Here is an 18871-nt window from a genome sequence, read left to right on the forward strand (position 1 = left end):
TGTCGCAATCTGAAAATGTATGGAAATGACGTTTATAGCTCAGGGTTGGCTACGCGAAATGACATATGTTTTGATAAAACGAATATATGCGCAATCTGAGATTGCGCATCGTGTACAGGTGTCCCCCGAGATACGACTGTATTTGGGACCGAAAAAATGTCGCAAAGCAAGGCGTAAGTCGAAAAAGTCGTATGTCGAATATCTATGAAAATAAAGTTTATAACCGAAGTTGAAGAGTTGGAATCTATGACATCGTGTATTTTATTTAAAATAATGTTCGACAATGTAATAATTATATTTTAAAAGACGTACACAATATAGATATTCAAGATAGAGTAGTTGTGGAATCTTTGGAAATGTGTGTAAAACGGTTATTAGCCTAGAAATTCAAAAAAATACATCAATTTCTTGTCAATGACAACTTTTAACTGTCAAAATCAAAATCGTCGTATCTGCGAATCGTCGTAACTCGAGGAGGTCGTAACTTGGAGGACGCCTGTATTAATACGGTTATCCTTGAGCTTGCTGAAAAATTTATGGCCATGACAGTTCGGGAAAGAAGCCGTTGACACTTTGTATATGGATATGACAGCAAGCGGAATTCTGCGGCCGCGAAATTCCGGTCCATGTATTTCGGCCTAAGAACAACACGAAATTAATTTTGTAGAATGGTTAAACAACTAACATCATTCAAACAATCGCAATATGAACCGAAACAGCGTGACAGCAATGCACGATAAAATCGCATTGTATGGGCACTGCCAAGGGCCTTTACGATTGTTTCGGTTTTCCTCGATAATTAAACCAGTCTAGTTTTTAAACTGTGTCATTTAAAATGAACTTGAATATATTTATGTCTAACCTATGAAAAACAAAGCTCAACAGAAAGCAAATAGCAAAATTATTGAATAATCGTTGTGCAAAATCGATATTATTATTGTTTGCATCACAATGTTGATAGTACGTTGACAGTCCGTGGGGGATATATAAACCTTGAGCGGGGCCCGCAAACTGACAGCCTTCATCCGTAGCAATGTACCGTAATGACGTTTTCGCATCAATCTTTTCCCAAACGTCGTAGTGTGAGGAGCTAGACACTTTGCTTGTGAAAATTCATCGAAATTGTGTTGTTTCAAATAGTGTCTTGTGAGTTTCTTGAAAATAGGTAAGCCAACTAGGGCCCTCCCCCCCCCCCCCCCCATCCCAGTGACGTGATCGGGTACGGCTCGCGCGTGCGAATCCTGTTTGTGCAGGCACGATCATGTTCTGTCGCTTCCTATCTGCTCCGTGTGGACACACGGAGCAACAAAGACAAAAAAGGGGGAAAAAACCTTCAACCCGTACCCCTCCCTTCTCCTGTCTGAAGGTTTTTCATTCCCTACCCACCCCCGCTCCCTTCTTCGCCCCGCGACTCCCGTTCCGTGTGAGTGTTCCATTTTCTCTGCCTTTTTGCTGCTGTGTTGCTTTGATCGGTGCTGCTCCTGCCTTTCTTGGTGTTCTTCTATTGCTTACTGCCTTCCTACCCTCTCTCAGCCCCCCGTTCCGTTTGTGTGCGTGTGTGTGCGTTTGTCGTCCATTTTGATGGTAGGTTTTCCCTGAATCATCTATCTACGAGGAAACGGAGGAGACAAAACGCGACAACCCCAAAGAGACAAGCGGAACGATTTCGGGAAACGTCCCCGAGAGTTTGTGCGTGTGCGTCCGCGCCTGTGTGCCTTTGTGTGCGCCCGTGTGTGTGTGTGTATGTGTACGTGTTTGTGCTGTACGGACAAATCCTTTGTGAGCTCAGCCAGCAGCTCCGTGGTGAGCAAAAGCTTAGAAAAATTACATTATAGGGAGGCGCGCAATCTCTTCTCCAATAAACGCCTTGTACCGTCGCGAATGAAACCTCAACCCCCGGCCCCACGGTTCGAACGTTCCTCTGATCCGAACGTGCACAAAACCCTTTTTGCCTTGCCCTTGCAGACCTCCCCCCCCCCATCCCGACGACTAGTGATTTTATTTGTGCGTCGATTGAAAATTCCGACGAAAGCATCGCCTGCGTGTGTGAATCAGCATAAGGGGAAGATGGGCAGCGGGATGGGGGCTGTGGTGCTAGGTCTTTTTTTTCGAATGGTAAATCATAACTTTTCTTCACTCGGTTGCCTTTTTACGCCATCCACCATTATCGTGCATTTCACCGTAATAACGAGACTTGCCAGTGTGTGCGTGTGTAAGTGGGCACCACCGAAGCAGCGGAGAAAAATTGAAATGTGCAATAGTTTTCACTTTCCTTTTCATCGTCTAAACGTGTCACTGCAGGCCAGCAGCGCCATCGCCGCCACAGCCGCAACCCAACACGCCTCAGATGACTCAGACCTCTGACTTCCCCTATCTGCAAAATTATTCCTACCCAAATCTCTCGCCTACTTGAAGTGAATTCTCTAATGCGACTTCTTTTTCGCCCGTTTTTTTTTGCAGGACCGTTTGAAAGCGCCACAAAATAGAATGAACGTTATTAACGAGTGGGAGGAGATGTATCAAACCGGGGGACTGACGCCGGAAGTGATAGTGCAGCATTTGCGAAACATCGCTGGTACCTTCATACTTCCGGTGGGAGCGGACCAGCCGCAACTGCCCGATCAGCAGCAGCAGGAGCAGCAGCAGCAGGAGCAGCAGAACGTGCCCGATCCGGACGCGCAGGGCGGCAACAATGGCTTTCTGTCCGGCAACTACGTATACAGCGATACGATGGCACGGGCGGCCACCATCGCCGTGATGGAGCTGTTCATCTGCGGCCCGAACCCGGACAACTATCTGGAACAGATCCGACAGGCCGATACCGTGTCGTCGGTGTGCGGGCGCGTCTTCAAGATTGGCGAGCCGACGTACAGCTGCCGGGAATGCAGTGAGTATTGCTTTTGGCCGCGTGGGCATCGCGCCTTACGCATTCGGGATGGTTTTATTGCTTTACAAAGGGTGCCTCTCAATATATCCTTAATTATGTGTTTTAATGTTTATGTAAAATGCTCAAAACGCTCCTTAGAGTAGCAAAATATTCCACAGCTGCAGATAGTATGAATTCTCGGAGCGAAAATTTCACGCATATTGCGGTATTTTCTAGCTTCCTGTGTCTGTGTTTGCTGCTCTCGCACTTTTGTTTTATCACACTTACCACTTCCGCTGTATCGTCGAGCACTTGTCTATTCTTGTTTTTACACCACAAGCACACAGACCACTTTCTTTGATGCGATGCTATTTTTATGCAACTGTGCAGTCACTTTCATCTTTTGCCTCCCCCCAATAGCGTAGACAGACTAAATATGAAAAGGACTGTGTGCGAACGCCTACCCATGGCAGGTGAAAAAACAAACAGCGTGCGGAGCAAGTGGAAATAGATGGAACTGGAATGTGGTACGAATAATGTGTGCAAGTCCGTTTCACGGTTCTGCCGGAACGACTTCAAAGATTGGCACAAAATCTGTAGTGTAGATGCGCGACTGCTAATGTTTTTCTTTCACAGTCTTACAGGGGTTTCCAGGGGTTCTCATGGTTGTGGGTCACTTCCTTGACTCTTTCTTATGGGAAGTGAACTTCATATGATGAAAATTGAACACAATGGCTCCGTTTTTGGACAGGCTTCCTTGAAATTCGTATTGGATCTGTCCAACAAGGGTGCTACAGAGTCCTATTCCCCTTTACATTAAGTTCATTTCATTTAAGAAGGAGTCAATAAAGTGTCCCACAGCTAGGAGAACTCCTGGAAAACCCTGTAACACGCATTTGATGCTCGCAAGTGCAATCTGTCTGCATCATCCATTAAGGAAGGGGTTCGATTTGATGTTTTGATCGTTCAGAAATAATAAAGAGGAAAAGCACTGCATTTGTAGATCGTAGCCTAAAACTGTTCCCTTTGTTGTCGGGTCGTTCCGTCTTCTTCATTATCTTGCCGGCCAGAAATCTGCAAACTACTTGCCTTCTTTTTCTCGCAGGTATGGATCCGACGTGCGTGCTGTGCTCGACGTGCTTCAAAAAGTCAGAACATCGCAACCACAAATACAAAATGGCTACTTCCGGTGGAGGCGGATGCTGCGACTGCGGCGACGAGGAAGCTTGGAAGAAGTACCCATTCTGCGAGGAACATGCTGTTGTGAGTATGCGTTTCCAGCCGATGATAACCTCTCCGGGTGGGGATGCGAAGGGAGGGCTAGAGAAAGGAAGGAGCAGGAAACTACTTCCTGCTGTCGAATTGTCATTTGATTCTTGAGCGATGGGAATGACGCTTGGACAGCAATAGAAAAAAAAACCAAGTGGGAAGGGGAACTAAATTCAAAAGCATAGATTACAACAACAGCAAATACCAATACATCCGATCCTTTACTTCCACTCAATGCAAATGCACACGTCGCACATATGCCACCACACAATAAACCTGCCACCTCGACCATCAACCGCATCGGCAGTGCATTACCGATCAGACGCAGGCGAGCCAGCAGCAGCAGGCACCGCTGCCAGAGGAACGAAAGATGCGCTGCGAGATCGTGTTCCGTGCCATACTGAACTACAGCATGCAGATGCTGCAGATGCACGGCACCGGGAACTGTCCCGAGCTGGAGGATGACGAAAACACGCACTGCACGATTCTGTACAACGACGAAACGCACACATTCGAGCAGGTAAGTGCTGCTGAGTCGTTTAATCGTTTTAAAACCCATCCTCACTCTCTCTCTCACTATTTCTTACCACCGGTGTGCAGGTTATCCAGACGCTAACTTCGATCGTTAAATGCGAACACAAAACCGCAATCGAGTACGTGACCAGTATTGACCGGGAGGGGCGTGCCGTCGTCAAGTGTGCCTCGTTCGAGGTGTGCAAGAAGCTAAAGGAGGACATCGAGAACAAGGCGATGCGCTCCACCCTGACTACCCGTGCGATGCCGCTGAAGGTGACGGTGATGCATCGGAACGAGGTCGCCTGCCAGCATCTGGCAATGCAGCTGCTCGTATGGTACGCACGGTTTGCTTGAATTTCCCTCGCAATCGCCGAGAAAATAATGTCTCTTTTCGGTTCCATCTCACCGGTCCCCTCCACCATACAGGCTTCAGGAGTTCTTGACCAAAAATTCCACCTTCCGGAGCGTGTTCGCCGAGACGATCAGCAAGCCGCAGGTGACGTACAATCTGAAGTTCATCCTCAGCAACGATCACAACCTGTGGAAGTCGGCCCGCGCCTGCTGGCACCGCCTGCTCATCTCGGGCATGCTGATGGAGTACGAGAACAAGAAGCTGCTGGCGACGACCTTCACCAAGCTGTACACGTCGCTGATGCAGGACTTCATCCGGGACGACCACTACCACTCGTTCTCGATCGTGTCGCTGAGCGTGCAGCTGTTCACCGTGCCCACGATCGCGCACTACCTGATCGAGAACGAGTCCGCCTTCTTCAAGCTGATGCACACCTACTTCTCCGAGACGATCGACAAGTACGTGAAGAACCGGCAGCTGGTGTTCATCAAGAACACGTCGACGATGAACTCGTTCAAGCGGGCCGCCTACATCCTGATCGACCTGAAGTATCTGCTCAGCTTCAAGCCGGAAAAGTGGACGCCGGAGCTGCGGGTCGGCTTCCTGCACGGCATGCAGCAGCTGATCCGGCTGCTGAAGTACATGCAGGGCATGGACGCGGCGACGCGCCAGGTCGGCCAGCACCTCGAGTACGAGCAGGAGTGGGAGACCGCGTTCACGCTGCACCTGAAGCTGTCCCACCTGATCACGCTCGTGCTGGAGTGGTGCGCGACCGACCGCATGGTGCTGCTGAAGGTGCTGCGCATGGTCATCACGGCGCTGACCGAAACCAAGTTCATCGCGCTCGAGTCGGAAACGGTGGTGTGCGAGGCGGCCAACCACAGCGCCTCCTGCCTGACGTACGACGTGCTGACGCGCCCGGTCTCGGTGCATCTGCCGCTGACCCGCTTCCTCGCTGGGCTGTACACCGTGTTCGAGCGGCACGACTTCACCTTCGACAAGGTGTCGCAGAACCTGCCGGACCGGCCGACGCCGGAGCAGATCATCGAGCCAGTACTGTGCGCCCGCACGATGATGTCGCAGGTGCAGGCGGGCATGTGGCGCCGGAACGGGTACGCCCTGATCAACCAGCTGTTCTTCTACCGCAACGTCAAGTGCCGGTACGAGATGCTGGACCGGGACATCGTCATCCTGCAGATGGGCGCGTCCCTGATCGAGGCGAACGAGTTCATCATACACGTGCTGAACAAGTACAAGCTGCTCGGGTGGCTGGAGCAGGACGTGCCGGAGCGGCAGCGGGCCGTCGATGCCGGGTCCGGCAGCGACGAGGACCACATGCGGCAGGCCGGCATACTGGTGGAGGAGTTTCTCGAGCTGCTGATCGTGATCATCGGCGAGCGGTACGTGCCGGGCGTCGGCGACGTCACCGAGAGCGACCGCATCAAGAAGGAGATCGTGCAGCAGCTCTGCATCAAGCCGCACTCGCACTCCGAGCTGAGCCGGGCGCTGAACGAGGACAGCTGCAGCGAGATCATGTTCGAGTCGGTGATCGACGAAGTGGCCGTGTTCGAGAAACCGAACAGTTCGGAAAAGCGGGGCGTCTACATCCTCAAGCCGGAGTACAACAGCTGGTACAATCTGTACTTCTACCACTACAGCAAGGAGGACAAGTCCCGGTCGGAGGAGCGCCAGCGTTTGCAGAAGAAGGAGAAGAACGAGCTGGTCTGCTGTCCTCCGCCCACCCTACCAAAGCTTACACAAATTTTCAGGTACGTCTCCCCGCGCATTGCTGGTTGGCCAGACGCGTGTGTTTTGATGCAGCGTTATGTTAACGGTCATTATGTCGTTTACTTGTTTCTTTGCTTTCCAGCACAATACCCACTCTGCTGCAGTGTGACGTTATGCTGAAGGTGATGCATGTCGTGATGACCCGAGCGCTCGATTTGCGATCAGTATCATTCACCGAAGGACAGTTGCAACGTGTACGTATTTTTGTTTAAAAACACATTTTCCACAGATTTTTCCCCTCTTCGTTATATCATGTACAATGGGCGATTCAGCTGGTTTTAATTTACTGAAAACTGATACTAAAAAGAACGAAAAGGCTGTATTTGAATTTGCACTATAACATCTATTACGTTGCTAAGTTAACTAATTTTGATTTTAGATCCTTTTTTCCATCAAATGTCAAAGGTTTATACCAAGTAATAATTTAAGAATCGTTTATCTTTTGAACCCTTAACACATTTTAAAAATCATTTTGAACTCATCTTTTTGAAACAGGCTGTACTTGTATAGATTTTCTTTCTTCATGCCAAAAACGATTCTGTCACTTCGACTCGACAGAGAGCTTTGATGAAACTTTGTCCTGGGGAATGGGTTTTTTACCATTTCTAACAAAGGGGACAGATGATGTACGTGTTTGCGATGTTGCTGCTGCGCGACCATATAAATCTTAATCATTGGCATTGAATTGATAATCACGTGCAGTAAGTGTACGCTCTTTGATCCGCGACGAGACGAGTGTTAATGAATGCCTTGGTGGTGGTGGTGCACTCATGATAGCGCGTCCAGCTAAAACAAAACAATCATTGCTGAACTGAAACCATCCTCGACCATGCCTGCTAAAAGCGAACTGGTATGCCTTGCAGCTAACGAATGCACTTCTTACTTTTAGGTCCTGCATCTGATCGGATATGCTCTACAGGAAGAGGAATCGGGCCACTACCCGTACATGACTTTCTACGACCGAAGCCAAACGATCGGGCTGCTGCCGATGCTGGAGGAGCTTTGCAACCATCCAAGGGTAAGCAAGGGTGATTTAGTGGCTAGTGCATGACATTGACGTGGCTCAATAGAATTTGGATCGTGTTAGGCGGAGGGGGGCCGTTTGCAATAAGAGGAAAGCGGTGTGCTATTCTGTCCTATTTGCAGTGTTTGTAAACAAACAGGCGATTCTGTAAGCTTGTAAGCGGCGGGTAAACAAACATCGAGATTGAGGGACGCGCACGCTGTGAATCGTTTCCTTTGTAGTCATACAAATCCCATAGAAACGCATGTCACTTTTCGGACAGTAAAACAGCAAGCATACGATAATTATTCTCGCACTCCATTCGAGTCGGGAAGTTTGGCACAATCTCGAAGCTATATTTTGTGTTTACAGGGTTTTCCACGAGTTCTCATCGCTGTGGGACACTTCTTTGACTCTTTCTACCGTGAAATGAACTTAATCTAATGGGGATTAGACTCAATAGCACCCTTGTTGGGCAAATCTAATAGGAATTTCAAAATACCCTGTTCAACCAGGGTACCATTCCATTTTCCAACATATGAAGTTCACCTCCCCGTAGGAAAGAGTCAAGGGAGTGTCTCACAACTATGAGAATCCCTGAAAAATCCACTAACACTAGATTTACAGGCGTCTCTCTTATACCTCTCTCTACGAGCACCCGGGTGGAAAAGAATATGCATTTAGTTTAATTAAAATCATGAGAAAAAAATCCATCTCTTCAAAATTATGTGACATTATACACTTTGTTTGATAGTTGTTTTATATTGATTTATTAACAAAAATGCGATCCGGTACGGCCGTATTTCTTTTGATTGCTGCTGGTCTAAATTTAGCAATTTAATGTCAATTTACTATCACTTTACTTTATCTGAAAACGTCTGATGCTATCGATTAGTTGTCCATAAACGATATCCTGAATGTTTTCCCTTGGAAGGGAATGATTTCAATAATTCTCAAAATTTCCCTTCAATTGGTTACCCGGACCGTTTTCAGAAGTGTAACACTGCAATAACAATTAGTGAATATAATTAAAAAAAACAGTAAATGGATAATGAAAACATCGCCGCGAGAGAGAATGTTAAGCATTTGCATCAACTGTAATAATGTTTGTGTGGTTCGCATTGAATCAGCATAAAGCGCGGTCCCCTCTGTTAAATCAATACTTACCGATGTGTTTTTGGTGCTTGCGCCGTGTGTGCATGGTTTTCTTTTTTTTTTCGCAGGTGGAATCGCTGCGGGATCTGCTGCGCTGGGTAATTCAGCGCTACAAAGCGATGGAGGCGAAGCGCATCAGCTCGATCCAGAGCGAGATCGATCGGGGCGAGTCGAGCGGCAGCGGGCTGGCGATGGCCGACCTGGACCGCCTCGAGAAGGAGCAGCGGGCGAAGCTGGCGGCGTTGCGCCGGGCCCAGCTGATGGCGCAGATGAAGCAGGCGCAGCAAACGTTCATGACCACCAACCCGGACATGTTCAGCACCGAGAGCGACGATTCGTCCGAGCTGGGCCAGACGGAGCCGGAGCAGAGCGCCGACATGGACTGGCAGACGACGAGCGTGCACCTGGTCGCGCTCGGCCCGAACCGTACGCCGGTCAAGCCGGCCGACACGGCCGCCCTGCGCCACTCGTGCATCCTCTGCTCGGAAAAGTCCGTCCTCGGCACGTACCACTCGGTCAACATGGCGTACGCCGCGTTCGTGCAGCGGTCGAGCGTGCTGTCCCGCTACCAGCAGACGGACGAGCGGGGCCAGCTGCAGCTGATCGAGACGAAGACGCACCCGTCGCCGCACCTGACCACCTGCGGGCACGTGATGCACACGACCTGCTTCGACAAGTACTACAACAACGAGGTGATCAAGGAGAACCGGCGCCCGTACCGGAACCGGGCCCCGATCCTGTTCGACATCGAGAAGAACGAGTTCCTGTGCCCGCTGTGCCGCTTCCTGAGCAACTGTCTGCTGCCGCTGGTGCCGCCGCACGAAACGATCACGAGCAGCGCGAAGGCGCGCACGAACGCGTCGGTGCGGGAGGCCGGCGGCCCCGACTCGCTGCCCGATCCGCCGATAACGCAGCCGAACGAGTTCACCTTCCCGCTGTGGTACGCGTTCATGCAGGACATGGTGGCAAACACGGCGCACCGCGTGGAGCATCCCATACCGCCGCGTGGCTCGTCCGGCGGCGGCACGCTCAAGGAGCGTGCGATCCGCGCCACGCAGCAGGATGTGCTGATCAAGCGCTTCCGGGAGGCGGAACAGCAGCCGATGAGCCTTGAGGAAGAGATGCCCACCACAAGTGGTGGTGCTGCTGCTGCCGGTAGTGCTGGTGCCGTCGGTGGCCAACAGCAGCCGGAGCCGTCACAGCACCGCCTGCTCCGCGATGGAAGTCGTGTGATGATGATGGGCGGGGTGGAGCTGCCAGTGTACGAAAACGAGGACGACGTGCTGCTGGACCAGTACCACTCGAACCAGGCGTCGCTGACCTCGACCGACGAGGAGATGGACTCGGACGAGGACGTCCGCTGGGTGATGAACCCGCCGATCCACCTGAACACGCTGGTGCTGCGGGACGTGGAGCCGCTGCACGGGGTGCGGCTGCGCTACTACGGCACGACGCACGATCCGCCCGAGATAAGCCGGCTGTTCGATCGCCCGATCAAGTACTCGCTGCTCAACTTCGCGAAGAACGTGCGCAGCTTCACCACCGTGCCGTACAAGGCGAAGCGGTTCGCCGAGTATCTCGCCCCGTGGCTGACGCTCTCCTACACGATCAAGTCGATCGAGATGCAGCTGCGGGTGATGCAGCGCCCGCTCGGCAGCGAGCTGTCGATCCGCTACTCCACCTGCCTGACCGGGCTGGTGCGGGCGGCGAGCGCGATGGGCCCGCTGGTCAAGTCGATGACCGCGCACTACTACATGCTGCTGTTTCTGGTGGACGTGTACGAGACGCTGTTCGGGCTGAAGCCGTCGCCGTCCTTCTTCGAGTGGGACCTGTTCGGGCTGCTCAACACGTGCCTGTTCACCACGCGCAGCGTGCTGTACAGCTTCGTGCGCACCGAGCGCATGCCGAAGGGCGACACGCTCGACCACTCGATCGTGCAGGCCATCTTCGTGGTGAACATGCTCCGCACCATCATCACGTCCGTGACCGGCATGGAGACGGCGCAGGACACGCCGATGGCGGACGGGGCCGACGAGGGAGGAGAGTGCAGCTATGCCAAGCAGAAGGAGGATTCGGGCAAGGGGCCGCTCACCGATGCCGAGCGCAATCTGCTGACCCTGTTCCAGCGGTACAACATTCACCAACCAAAGTCGGGATCGGCCGGCGCAGACGACGGCGACGACGACCAGCACCTGGCGGAGGAGAAAAAGAAGAAGCAGGATGGAAGCTCGCCACCGGAACCGGTCGTGCTGCGCGGCACGCTGGCCGAGCAGCGGCGCATCAGCCGGCAGCTGGTGCGGGACATCCAGCTGCAGAGCCACACGCTGCTGCGGTGCTGCTGCCTGCTGTTCCACGGCGTCACCGACATCGAGCTGCCCCAGTGCACGGACGTGCCGGAGCTGGACTACCAGCCGATGATGAAGTATCTCGATCTGCCGGTCGACCCGCTCGCCTACCTGCGCACCGGCGAGCCCACGTACGAGCTGGTCGAGCGGCTCGCCCGCTGCAACGCGGACCAGATCGAGCGGATGCGGTACGCCCGCCAGGCCCAGCTGCTCGGCGAGCCGAAGTCGCTGTTCCAGCCGGCCCTGCCCGTCCGCCAGCTGATCGACCTGCCGGACGACTACAGCGATCTGATCAACAGCGTGTCGCTGTTCACCTGCCCGAACAACATCCGGGACGATTCGCGCAACCCGACCATGTGCCTGGTGTGCGGCGAGATACTCTGCTCGCAGTCGTTCTGCTGCCAGAAGGAGCTGGACAAGAGCCCGGTCGGCTCGTGCACCTACCACACCGCCGAGTGTGGCGCCGGCATCGGCATCTTTCTGCGCATCCGCGACGCGGAGATACTGCTGCTCGGCATCAACAAGGGCTGCTTCATCCCCGCCCCGTACCTGGACGAGTACGGCGAGACGGACCAGGGGCTGCGCCGGGGCAACCCGCTGCGGCTGTGCAAGGAGCGCTACCACAAGCTGTACATGATCTGGCTGACGCACGGGCTGCACGAGGAGATCACGCGGCGAAACGAGGCGCAGCAGACAATATTTGCCACCCAGTGGCAGAACCTTTAAAAGAAACTGTTTCTGGTGGGGTGGGGAGTGAATGGGAGGGGGAAGGAGTTCGTTCGCGCGGGTGACGATTTTTTGACGCACATAGTAAGAAGTTTGAATTAGGAGCGAAGGATTTGGACGGGAAAGGTTTGAAGCGAGGGAAAGGAGAGAGAGAAGGAGGCGGAGAGGAAAGGGATAAAGAGAGAAGGGTTAGGAAAAGCGAGGGTAAGGAGCAGGTTGTAATCGCTATGTACATTAGCACATGTGTATATAAGTAGTAAGGGTGCGCGCGTGTGCAACAAAAGCGCGCGCGATCAACACCCACACACACACACACAAATAACACACCGAGCGAATTACACAGGACACGCACGGCCACTGGCAGACAGAGGCGGAGTATGCTAGAAAGGTAAAAGGCAGGTAGGAAGTAGCTGCCAAATGTATGATGTAGGGCGCGAAGAGAAGAAAACGCAGCTGCAGGAACAACAGCAAACGAAAGGGGCAGTGGGAAAGGGTGGGAATATGTACTTTCGAGCTGTTACTAAATATACCGTAGATCATATACCGCGCGCGCACACAGCGTACGCATTGTGTTACAAAGCCCATTGTGTAAAAACCATATATAATTGAGAGATAACCCGCATATAGGCAGGCAGAAACTGGAGGGAGACGAAATGGGATCATTTCTCAAAATGAAAAACAAAAAAAAAACAAGGATTAAAACCGGAAGCAGCGCCTGTGTCTCCGGTAGAAGTGATGAACAGTAGTGCGCAAGCAAACATGCGCGCGCGCGCATAAAAGAAGAATTCAAAATTCTTTGTCCAGCGGCGAGTAGTGTGGTGTGTGCCGGAAATAATTCAAGAAAGAGGAGGGGAGAGGAAAACGAACTAGGAAAAAGGCTAGTAATAGTTTTGAAATTGTGGCGGGAGTTTGAAGGTAAAACTGGTTAAAAAATTGGCGTTTGCGGGAAGGGAGGAAAACCGTGGCGTGGTACGCCACAAAAGGCAAAATTTGAGTGGGCGCGAAGAAGAAGAAAAGGATGAAGGAATGTTAGTGTGTTGGCAGAGCAATGTTGGCTGCGGAGAGTTAGTTTTGATAAGACTGAAGGAAATTCGACCACTAAAACATCACGACCACACACCGGACACACCGGACACTGTATGAGAAGAGGATAGATAAAGAGAGTCTCCCGCAAGTTCTAAGCATTTTTTTGTTTGTTTGTTTTGACAATTTCTACAATTACGCGCACGCGAATGATTTTGTTTATTTTTGTTTTGTTTTATTTAATATGTTTAGCTTCTATTGTTTCTTTTCGTTTTTTCCCCCATTTTTTTTTTAAATTTTGTTCCTATTTTCGTATTGGCCACGAAGGAGGGAAGTGGTACTTGTACGCGATACTCCCAGCAAGTTTGCTGCGTTGTTGTTGAAACAATCGGGGACAATGTTACACACCTACACAAGATAAAACACAAAAGAAAGTCATGTAATGAATTGCAAATCTCTAACAAAGCAAATGAAGCTACACAAACAAGCAAAACGCTCTCGCGCGCTCGAACAAAGAATCGGTACGAACTATACGGATAGCAAGGAATAAGGGAAACAGGGTGTGCGAGGCCGCTGGACTGAATGAAGGGTAAACCAGAGAACCAGAGCGATGGGACATTCTGGCGTGTCAGCGATCGGCGACAGTCTGCCCAGCGCCACCATCGTGCAAAACCACGGTTCCTCATAAGCAAACGCGTGCGGCAGATAATATAATTATGGACGAAGCAGCCTAATACAGCAGGAACAGACAAAAAAAAAGCAGGTCGGCATCGAGAAACAGCGTAAAAATACAACACCCAAGCAACACGTTTATTTTCGTAAAACGGCTAACTCGGTGCATATCGAAATCACCCCGTTAAACGCGTGTGTCTTGGCTTCATGATACCATTTTGTTTAAGTTTGTTTAGAAGAAGATGATGGTAATAAAATAATAATATTTAAAAAACAAACACACACACACACACACACACACACACACACAAATAGTACAGCATACGGGCATAAAGGCGGGGGCGGATGATCTTTCACGCCGATGGGAGCGCGCGAAGCGTGAAAATGGGCTGGTTGAATTTTCACGCAGAGAACAGGGGTGCGCATGCCACAACAATGACGTTTATCCACTTCCTCCCCCCCCCCCCCCCTCCCCCCCGGGTAGTATGTTGCGTACACGATGTGTTGCTAGTAAGCTTAACCTAAGGGGTGTGTCTGTACCGCCGTGTCGCGTCGTATACAGTCGTGCGTGTCTTCACAGCGTTGGTTCACGGCGAAGATATTTTCTTCAAACGATAAACAAAATCAAGAAAAATCTTTCCCCATTTTCTTTGTTGGCGTGACGTTAACAGCAGCAGGTTAACTACTATTTCCTTTTCAATTTTCATCAACTGCTTCGCCCTCATCTAGGGCATGCCGGACGGACTGCCTTGCTTAATTCCACCGAGTTTCCCGCGATCGTCGAAGAAACCGTTTTCCTTTTTTTTTTGCACACACGATATAATGTTTCCCTCGAAGAGAGTTTTTTTTTGTTATAGTTATAGCACAGACAACCATTGTAATCGGCACAACTTTAGTGCTTTTCATAACCAAATTATACGTTAAATATTACTGTCATCAAACAATTGGGCTACGTGGCGTTCAATGGGCTAAGTTTAATTATCGCTTTATGTGTGTTTATTTTTATCTTATATTGTACTTCAATTTCGAATGTTTCACGTCCAGACGGGACGAGAGCCATACATTAAAAAAAAGGGGCAAAACTCATCCCCAACGCTACTGTAAACAGATGCAGCTGTTTTATTTGAATAAAAACTGTTGATGAAACTCTGCCTGGAAACATTGATTTCGTACAATTTCCTGTGGTCCAATTTTCATAACACAATCAAATGAATATTGCTGGAAAGAAATTTTATTAAAAAAAAAACATCCTCAATGCTATTCATCTACTATTTGCACCAGCTTTCTTCCTGATGTTAAGAATAATGGACAAAGAAGTAAACAAATAAGAATACATAGTTTTTAAATTAAAATTAAATTTTAAAGAATACATAGTTTTTAAATAATCCTCAAACTACTCTGATATGCATACAGGGTTTTCCAGGGGTTCTCATAGTTGTGGGACACTTCCTTGACTCTTTCTTACGCGAAGTGAACATCATATTGGACTCTATGGCAACCTATTTGGACAGGTTCCTTGGAAATTCCTATTGGATTTATCCAACAAAGGAGCTATAGAGTCCAATTCCCATTACATTCAGTTCATTTCACGGAAGAAAGAATCAATAAAGTGTCCCACAGCTATGAGAACTCCTGGAAAACCATGTAAATAGATACAAAATCAGTTTAATCGAAGAGAAGATCTGAACAGGTCTCCGGATTTAATTTACAGTCGAAATAAAGTGATACTTTCTAACTATCAACGGAACAGAATTAACACGCACGTGCTCTATCAACGGCTGTGAAATTGATATTTTTTATTCTCCCTGAACTCTTATTATGAACTACAACCTGTCCGAGCAAAGCTACATTTCCTTACAGTGACCACCTGACGGGCCCTGCGCGTCGTTCTACGCGCACCGTAAGCCGTCGGCAATTGTTATTTGTACAAACGGATAAGAACCTTTCTTGAAATCCAGGCACAATTGCGTACATAAATCAAGCAGAAACAAACAAAAAACGCATCTTAAACCAACCAAGTTTGATCTCTTGCAAGCGTGTGCTGCTGCTGCTCTCCTTACCGTCTCGTCCTTATGTACACGCAGCGCAATTTATTACGCATCGTACGTCAAAACTTGCTGTTAATATCGCTGCAATTTGACTATCATTATTCAAACGTCTTTTTCATGGCCTAACGACTTTACAAAACTATAACATGATTTGTAAAAGTTCCATTGCTTTGCTGAGTTAGTGTTAGTGCAGAAAGGCTTTCATTGAGGTTTAATATTTCAAGCTACCATGGTCTTTTTTTAAGCGTTGTCTAAGAGGAAAAGGGATTTATCGTCGCAACATGGAGTGCGCTCTATTTCTAGGGTACGTTCTGAGTAAAAGGTCCGAGGAGGCCGAGATTGAATTGTTTACATACTACTACTTGAATCGCTATTAATTGTCGCAAAAGTTCCCCCCCCCCCCCGATAGCGGTGTAAGCACTCCACCACCCTGTACCCCTGTGGTGCGCAATTCTCTACAACATTCTCAAAATTATCTAGCAAATGTGTTTTCACACTAGTTTTGTTCTTGCACCCTGCCATTTTTACACAGACCCGTCTTTTAGCTGTCTATTACACACTTAGATAACAATATCTCAAATCCTGCTAATGCCGTTCAACCGTTGGCGGCCTTGCTAGGCCGCATCGCCACACTCGAACCGCCACAGATCGACGGCCACGTCCACGCTCGTGCGTTTGTGAAATTTGTACGTCTGGGGTAGATTGTACCGCAGCTCGGCAATCAGGCTCGGGCGCACCTTCCACTCCAGTGCCTTCTTTTTGACGTGCTCCCTGTGGACCGAAGCGAAACCCATTATTCCATATGGTCCGGGTGGCTAATTGTGTTACACGAAAACCCGTTACCTGGTGGCAGACTTATGCAGCGAATAGACGGCGCCGCGGGCCAGCGTGATGGCGACCTTGAGAAAGGCCATGTCGGCGCCACTGTTCTGCTTCGTCCCAAATGGTGGATTCAGCAGCACCGTATCGAATGGCCGCTGCCGGTCGGCAAAGATCTCCGGCAGCCGTAGCACGTCCGCCTGCACACACTGCACGTTTTCCAGCTCGAACTCGTCGCAGTTGCTCCGGAACACCTGCCCAAGGAAATAACCATAGCATGGTCATTAGATGTAACGCACGCACACAAAGCCGTATAAAAGCTTGCTTGGTTGTCCCATACCTCGATAGCGTCCGGATCGATTTCCACCCCCACGACCAGGTCGGCACCGAGCAGGGCGGCCCCGATCGATAGCATCCCCGGTCCGCAGCCCAGATCGAGCACCGTCCGGCCGTCCAGGTCGCCGTGCCGGGTCTGTATCGCGTACAGCGCCTGGCTAGCGATGTGCGACGGCGTGGTGTACTGTTCGAGCCGCACCTTCGGCTCGCTAAAGTCGTCCACCGTCTGCAGGAACTGCTCGAGCTGCTTCAGCTTAATGCACGCCATCGTAGACTCTGATGGCCGACTGGTTGTGTCTGTGTGTCTGTGTGTGTGTGTGTGTGTGTGGGTGGGTGTGTGATTGGATGGTGGATTTACCCTCAAAATTTCGGCGTGCTAGCGTAATGGATCGACGGATTGTCGTACCGTGGCAGCACCGGCAGGATGTTGTTCCCGAACAGCGAGTCCTGCGGGACGAAAAAGCCAAACGACTGGTTGATCGCCTGGCTCCACACGCCCTTCGAGATGCTCTGGTTGCTGTCGTTCGGCTGGCCGGTGGCAGTTGCAGGTGTATGCTGAGAGGGAGAAAGGAGAACGTCAGGCACAGGGTGTCATCGTTTGGGAAGTATCCCTCCATCCAGGCTCTACCTTTGGTAGCTGAAACAGAGGCGAAGGCGTGTAGAGGCTGCCGAAGCCGAGTGACGAGTTGTACAGGTTACCGAAGCCGGGCGAATGTGAGTTGACTCCTTTCTGCAGGAGCTGCTTTTTCATCTGGATGTCTTCCAGAATTTTTTTCGTCACGTCTGGAAACAAAGTAGTGGAAGAGCGGCTGGGTGAGATGGTACGCCGAGCGAACCTTTTTGCTGTGTGGCGGCAAAACAAACGCGCCCTTACCCTGGTTAGCGGTGGATGGAAAAGCCATTAAAGTGATTGCTGGTACTCGCGGGCTGTTCGAAAGTTCCTCATAGGATGCACACAAACACACTACCACTTATAATCACTACCAGGATAAGACGCGGATTCCTTGCACCATCAACTTTAAGGCAGTCGTATGGCAGTGGGAAAATGTTATTCGATTTCCACCGATTCAAAGGGAAAGCGCAATTGTTCCTGTGACTTGTTGCAAGAGGGCTTGAGCTGTGTGTGTGTGTATGTTTATAGCACTTGAATGACGGCCATGTTGGATGTGAAGTACACAAACTGGCTCACTCGCTATCTGTCCGTCCCTTTCTCGCTATAGCAGCACCGTACAGAAGCGCACACCACATGCACACTCGCCACTTTTCTGTACGAAATTCTTCCCGAGAATGGGTCCCGTTGGCTTGGAAAATTGTTTTGAATGGTGAATATTTCTCCTTTGACTTTAACTATTTCCAGCACATCCTAGACGGTAGCCTTCGATTGGTCCGATCTGCTGTACAAGGTGAAAACGGGCTAAATGGAACGTCAGAATGAATGTTTTGTTTTGCTCTGCGCCTCCCGTCGAGCAAAAGTGGACGTCGCAGCGAAGCAATCCTCTCGCCGGATGGCAGTTCGCAAGCCAAATCGTCAAAAGGGGGTTAAAAACATGTTTTTTCAGTGCTGCTCTGTAAATGGAGTTTGCCGAATCTTTTTATATGACAGCGGTCGTTTTTGGAAGTCTTCGCGAGGGCGCATACAGGTGTGAACTGGATTTTTTTTTACAGATAAAATGGATCTCTGACACTCTGAGAGAGGTTGCGCTACAATTAGCGGCGGCACTCCTATTGTATTAGAAATTTGAACGAATATACCGCCCAAACCCCACAGATTAGGCTTAAACGACTGGAAAATTGAATATCCATAAAAAATGAAAAATATATAGCCTTCTATCTTTCTGTGCAAAAATCTATATGAATGGTCGTGTGGTCAGATACGTGGGTATCGACACCAACGACCATTATTCAAATCTCACTTGTTTCAGTGATGGTTGTTTACATTGGAGTTTAGTATTT

At 50.0% G+C, this 18871-nt stretch overlaps 3 protein-coding genes across 4 annotated transcripts; 1 reads left to right on the plus strand and 2 right to left on the minus strand.

Moving 5' to 3' along the window:
* Window positions 1–1006: 1006 nt before the first annotated feature.
* LOC1272092 (E3 ubiquitin-protein ligase UBR1) lies at window positions 1007–14874 on the plus strand. 2 transcript variants are annotated; one of them, XM_061640542.1, is made up of 9 exons: window positions 1007–1165; window positions 2461–2887; window positions 3972–4129; window positions 4443–4655; window positions 4736–4986; window positions 5078–6772; window positions 6874–6985; window positions 7681–7809; window positions 9018–14874. In XM_061640542.1, the coding sequence occupies exons 2-9, from the start codon at window positions 2488–2490 to the stop codon at window positions 12018–12020; spliced, it is 5961 nt and encodes a 1986-aa protein (XP_061496526.1). In that variant the 5' UTR covers window positions 1007–1165; window positions 2461–2487; the 3' UTR covers window positions 12021–14874. The 2 variants fall into 2 exon arrangements, with proteins under 2 accessions (XP_061496526.1, XP_061496531.1); XM_061640547.1 differs by lacking the exon at window positions 1007–1165 and adding an exon at window positions 1640–1803.
* Window positions 14875–15479: 605 nt separating this feature from the next.
* Window positions 15480–17186, minus strand: LOC1272091 (rRNA N6-adenosine-methyltransferase Mettl5). Its single transcript, XM_310965.5, has 3 exons — window positions 16923–17186; window positions 16607–16836; window positions 15480–16534 (listed from the first exon to the last, which is right to left on the minus strand). Exons 1-3 carry the CDS (start codon window positions 17184–17186, stop codon window positions 16378–16380), a joined length of 651 nt encoding a protein of 216 aa, XP_310965.5. The 3' UTR covers window positions 15480–16377.
* On the minus strand, window positions 17104–18365 carry LOC11175779 (SOSS complex subunit C homolog B). Its single transcript, XM_003436880.2, has 3 exons — window positions 17793–18365; window positions 17547–17701; window positions 17104–17473 (listed from the first exon to the last, which is right to left on the minus strand). Exons 1-3 carry the CDS (start codon window positions 17818–17820, stop codon window positions 17279–17281), a joined length of 378 nt encoding a protein of 125 aa, XP_003436928.1. The 5' UTR covers window positions 17821–18365; the 3' UTR covers window positions 17104–17278.
* Window positions 18366–18871: the final 506 nt, after the last annotated feature.

This window comes from Anopheles gambiae, chromosome X, assembly GCF_943734735.2.
Source record: "Anopheles gambiae chromosome X, idAnoGambNW_F1_1, whole genome shotgun sequence".
NCBI classification, from domain to species: domain Eukaryota; kingdom Metazoa; phylum Arthropoda; class Insecta; order Diptera; family Culicidae; genus Anopheles; species Anopheles gambiae.

Bases quoted from the DNA above. Each gene is read 5' to 3' on its own strand.
- LOC1272092 (XM_061640547.1), top strand. From the start codon at position 1,744: ATGTGTACGTGTTTGTGCTGTACGGACAAATCCTTTGTGAGCTCAGCC. The intron at 4,987-5,077 runs GTACGCACGGTT...TCCACCATACAG, and splicing joins GCAATGCAGCTGCTCGTATG to GCTTCAGGAGTTCTTGACCA. The intron at 6,986-7,680 runs GTACGTATTTTT...TCTTACTTTTAG, and splicing joins CCGAAGGACAGTTGCAACGT to GTCCTGCATCTGATCGGATA.
- LOC1272091 (XM_310965.5), bottom strand. From the start codon at position 17,186: ATGGCGTGCATTAAGCTGAAGCAGCTCGAGCAGTTCCTGCAGACGGTG. The intron at 16,837-16,922 runs GTATGGGACAAC...TTCCTTGGGCAG, and splicing joins TCGATCCGGACGCTATCGAG to GTGTTCCGGAGCAACTGCGA. The intron at 16,535-16,606 runs GTAACGGGTTTT...TTCGGTCCACAG, and splicing joins CTGCATAAGTCTGCCACCAG to GGAGCACGTCAAAAAGAAGG.
- LOC11175779 (XM_003436880.2), bottom strand. From the start codon at position 17,820: ATGGCTTTTCCATCCACCGCTAACCAGG. The intron at 17,702-17,792 runs GTAAGGGCGCGT...CTTTGTTTCCAG, and splicing joins TCCATCCACCGCTAACCAGG to ACGTGACGAAAAAAATTCTG. The intron at 17,474-17,546 runs GTAGAGCCTGGA...TCTCCCTCTCAG, and splicing joins CTCTGTTTCAGCTACCAAAG to CATACACCTGCAACTGCCAC.